This window comes from Myotis davidii, unplaced genomic scaffold (assembly GCF_000327345.1).
Source record: "Myotis davidii unplaced genomic scaffold, ASM32734v1 scaffold161, whole genome shotgun sequence".
NCBI lineage: Eukaryota > Metazoa > Chordata > Mammalia > Chiroptera > Vespertilionidae > Myotis > Myotis davidii.
In genome coordinates this window covers 1049961-1053221 of record NW_006291567.1, presented here as the reverse complement: position 1 = coordinate 1053221, position 3261 = coordinate 1049961, and the positions used below count along the sequence as shown (strand labels likewise).

Genomic DNA, 3261 nt, shown 5'->3' with positions numbered 1-3261 from the left:
ATGACTCGAATACAGATACCACTAGCAGCATTGCCACTAGAGACAGGATTTTTGTGCAATGGTAAACAAGTCTTGGAAAGCCAAGAACAAAATAAATGATTAATATAGTCTTCTGTCCGTTTACTTAGTAAATACCTTTGTGTTTCATGAAAATCCACTCAAAAACTAGTTTTTCTCTCTATAAAATTGAGTTAGGGAGTTTCAAATATTACAGGTTTTAGATGCAGGGTTTTCACCCACATGAAGATCTGGAGCAACATTTCAAAGTCATGTGAGAAATATAAAAGGTCTTCATTGCACAGGATATCGGGCTCCTAAGTTCAAGTGTACACCTTCCCCCTCCCATTACTGTGACAGCAAACCCCTCCTGCAGAAATGCCATTGTAAGCTATAGGGGCTGGCTCCACTCCCATTGACAGTTACTGGCTGGGAGGAGCAAAGGGGAGATAGGAGAGAAGAAATGAACTTCTCTCAGCTCATGATGGACAGTCACCCTCAGCACATTCTGAAGCTGTGCTGTCAGCCTGTCTTAGAGGTAAGTTTCCTGTTACAGCATTCACTTTTTGTCTAAGTCCCACTATTTAGTCCCTTTACCACCAGCCTTAGAATCAACAAATTTTTAAAATATTTAAAAATCTATTTTTTATGTTCTCTTTGGGCCCCAGGTAGATTTCTGAAAATGGATTTAACACTTCCTGAAATGTTTATTATTTCACTAAAATGTTTGCATACTGTGGACCCAGCAATTTCACCTCGAGAAATGTATCATAAAAAAAGTATTTCTTTTCCATATGTGCAGCTTTTATTGACTTTTTGCATGTACGTTACAGAGTTTTTCTATTGCCAAACCATGTCTGAATATTCAAAGAAATAAGTGGTACAATGGACAGCCTATTCGCCTATCACACATATTTTAGTACAGTATGCCATTAAATAAGTTCCACAAACCCATCTAAGTTCATTCCTCAAAATCACAACACAATTTTGCTGGAAAAAAATGCATACTTTTCAGGGAAAATATGTGGCTCAAAGTACAAGAGATTTGTTAAGATTTTTGGATTCCAAGTGAAGTCTTCAGGTTAACCAACAATCCCTTGTTGAGTTAATCACCCAGTGTCTCCTTGGCTTATGCAGCAATTCACCCAAACACCTTAAAAAGCAGGCATCTTGCCTGCTACCTCAGATTACATCAGCATTATTGCTCAGTCATGGTTGACAACTGCAAGCCTCTAGTGTGCTTGGGTCTGGGGTGATCGTATGCATTTCTACAGTTCTTGCAAGAATATTTGGAAACAGTTTGAGGCCTTTCCCTGCTGCGTCCGGAGCAAGGTAATAGAAGTTTCAAAAAGTCCTTTGCTCCCTTTCAGTTCTTCGTGTGCTGGGCATGGTGGATCTACACTGTCCCATGGTAACAACTTGACACATATGGTTAAACTTAAGTAAATTTTTCAATTCAGTTTTTGTTCACAGCTGTGAAATCGGCCTCATTTTCTACCAGCCCTTAGACCCTGTGAGAGGCTCACTGGGTCTGTTTATCTGGGAACTTAGAGGAGCACCCCTCTAATGCGTCACCGCCCAGATGCCCAGTTGTGTGGGCGAGGCTCCCATTCTCAAACTTGGAGACCTGTTTTTCCTCGGTCTCCTCCTGGGGTCTTGACATCTTCTTGTGCTGTGCTTCCTGGGACTCCAAATGGGTGACAGACTTCTTTTCAGAGCTCGTTTCGATGGTCGGCAAAGGTTTGGTGCCCAGGAGGCTCCCTCGCTCCTTGCTGGTAGTTGCAGGGGACAGGGCCCGGGGCTTGGGCTGCATCCAGCAGTGGCTCAGGATCTCATCAATTTGCAGCCGTGCGGTGACATCTGGATGCAAGATGCGGTAGATGAGGTCCTTGCACTCCTTTGTCAGGTGTTTCGAACGAGGGAAGTTGACACGGTGCTCCTTCTGGATGCGCAGCATCTTCTTGATATTGGAGTCGTCGTAGGGCATGGAGCCACAAACCATGATGTAGAGGATCACGCCCAGGCTCCAGATGTCATAGACCTTGGGCTGATAGGGGATGCCCTGCAGGACCTCAGGAGCTGCGTATGCCGCTGACCCACAGAAGGTCTTGCTCAGGGTCAGTCGGCCGCTGTCATCCCGCAGACAGCGTTTAGAGAAGCCGAAGTCGGACAGTTTGATGTTGAAGTCCTTATCGAGGAGGAGGTTCTCGCATTTGAGGTCTCGGTGGACAATGTCCAGATCGTGGCAGTACTTGATAGCTGATGACAGTTGGTGGAACTTCTTGCGAGCTTCATCTTCATGCAGGGCTCCCTGGTTTTTGATGAAGTCCAGGAGATCACCCTGGACCCCAAGCTCCATGATAATATAGACCTTGCCCTCTGACGTCTCGAAGATCTCATAGGTCTTGACAATGGAGCGGTGGTTTAACATGATCAAGATCTCAATTTCCCGGGGAAGGAATTTCTCTAAGAAGTCTGCAGGTGCTTTCTTGCGGTCAATGATTTTGACTGCCACATTGAACTTCAGGCGCTCAGAGTACGCAGATTTGACTTTTGCGAAAGAGCCCTCTCCCAAATTTATCCCCATGATGTAGCCTCGTCGCTTGAGAACGGTAACATCATCCATGATGCTAAGAACACCCAGAACCTCTAAGGTTGTCCTCTACGCACCTGTTAGACATAGGCCAGTGGTGTCCTCATTTACATAGGGCAGAGAATCCTCTGGGCGGGCTAAGCCTGCTGTCCCTCCTCCTGAAGGCCCAGGCTCTGGGGATGGAATGTTCAGCATTGTCTCCTAGGTGACCAGTGGGTGAAGTCATACAGGAAGGGTGCCCTGCCCTAGCTGGTTTGGCTCAGGGGATAGAGCATTGGCCTGCGGACTGAAGGGTCCTGGGTTCAATTCTTGTCAAGGGCATATGCCAGGGTTGTGGGTTTGATCCCCAGTAGGAGGCATGCAGGAGGCAGCTGATCAATGATTCTCTCTCATCATTGATGTTTCTATCTCTCTCTTCCTTTCCCTTCCATCTGAAATCAATAAAAATATATTAAAAAATAAAATACAGAATAAAGGAAGGGTGCCCTGAGGGAATGAGGCTCTAGGTTGAGCCACTGGTACTCAGAATCCCAGAAGGCCTGCAGAGAGCAGCCTCGCACTTGGCTGGACCTGGGGTGGGGGGGCACTGTGGGGACACATTGGTCTGGCCATACCTCCAGTCCTAGAGCCAGGACTGCTTGTTGAGCAGTAGGGCTGGTTACTGCACTGGG

At 46.5% G+C, this 3261-nt stretch overlaps 1 protein-coding gene across 1 annotated transcript; it reads right to left on the bottom strand.

Annotated features, from left to right (window-relative positions):
* Positions 1–1519: 1519 nt before the first annotated feature.
* On the bottom strand, positions 1520–2629 carry LOC102772203 (testis-specific serine/threonine-protein kinase 1). The gene has a single exon (XM_006765136.2). It carries the CDS (start codon positions 2621–2623, stop codon positions 1520–1522), a length of 1104 nt encoding a protein of 367 aa, XP_006765199.1. The 5' UTR covers positions 2624–2629.
* Between the last annotated feature and the right edge of the window lie 632 nt (positions 2630–3261).

Coding starts and splice junctions, on each gene's coding strand:
- LOC102772203 (XM_006765136.2), bottom strand. CDS start 2,623: ATGGATGATGTTACCGTTCTCAAGCGACGAGGCTACATCATGGGGATA.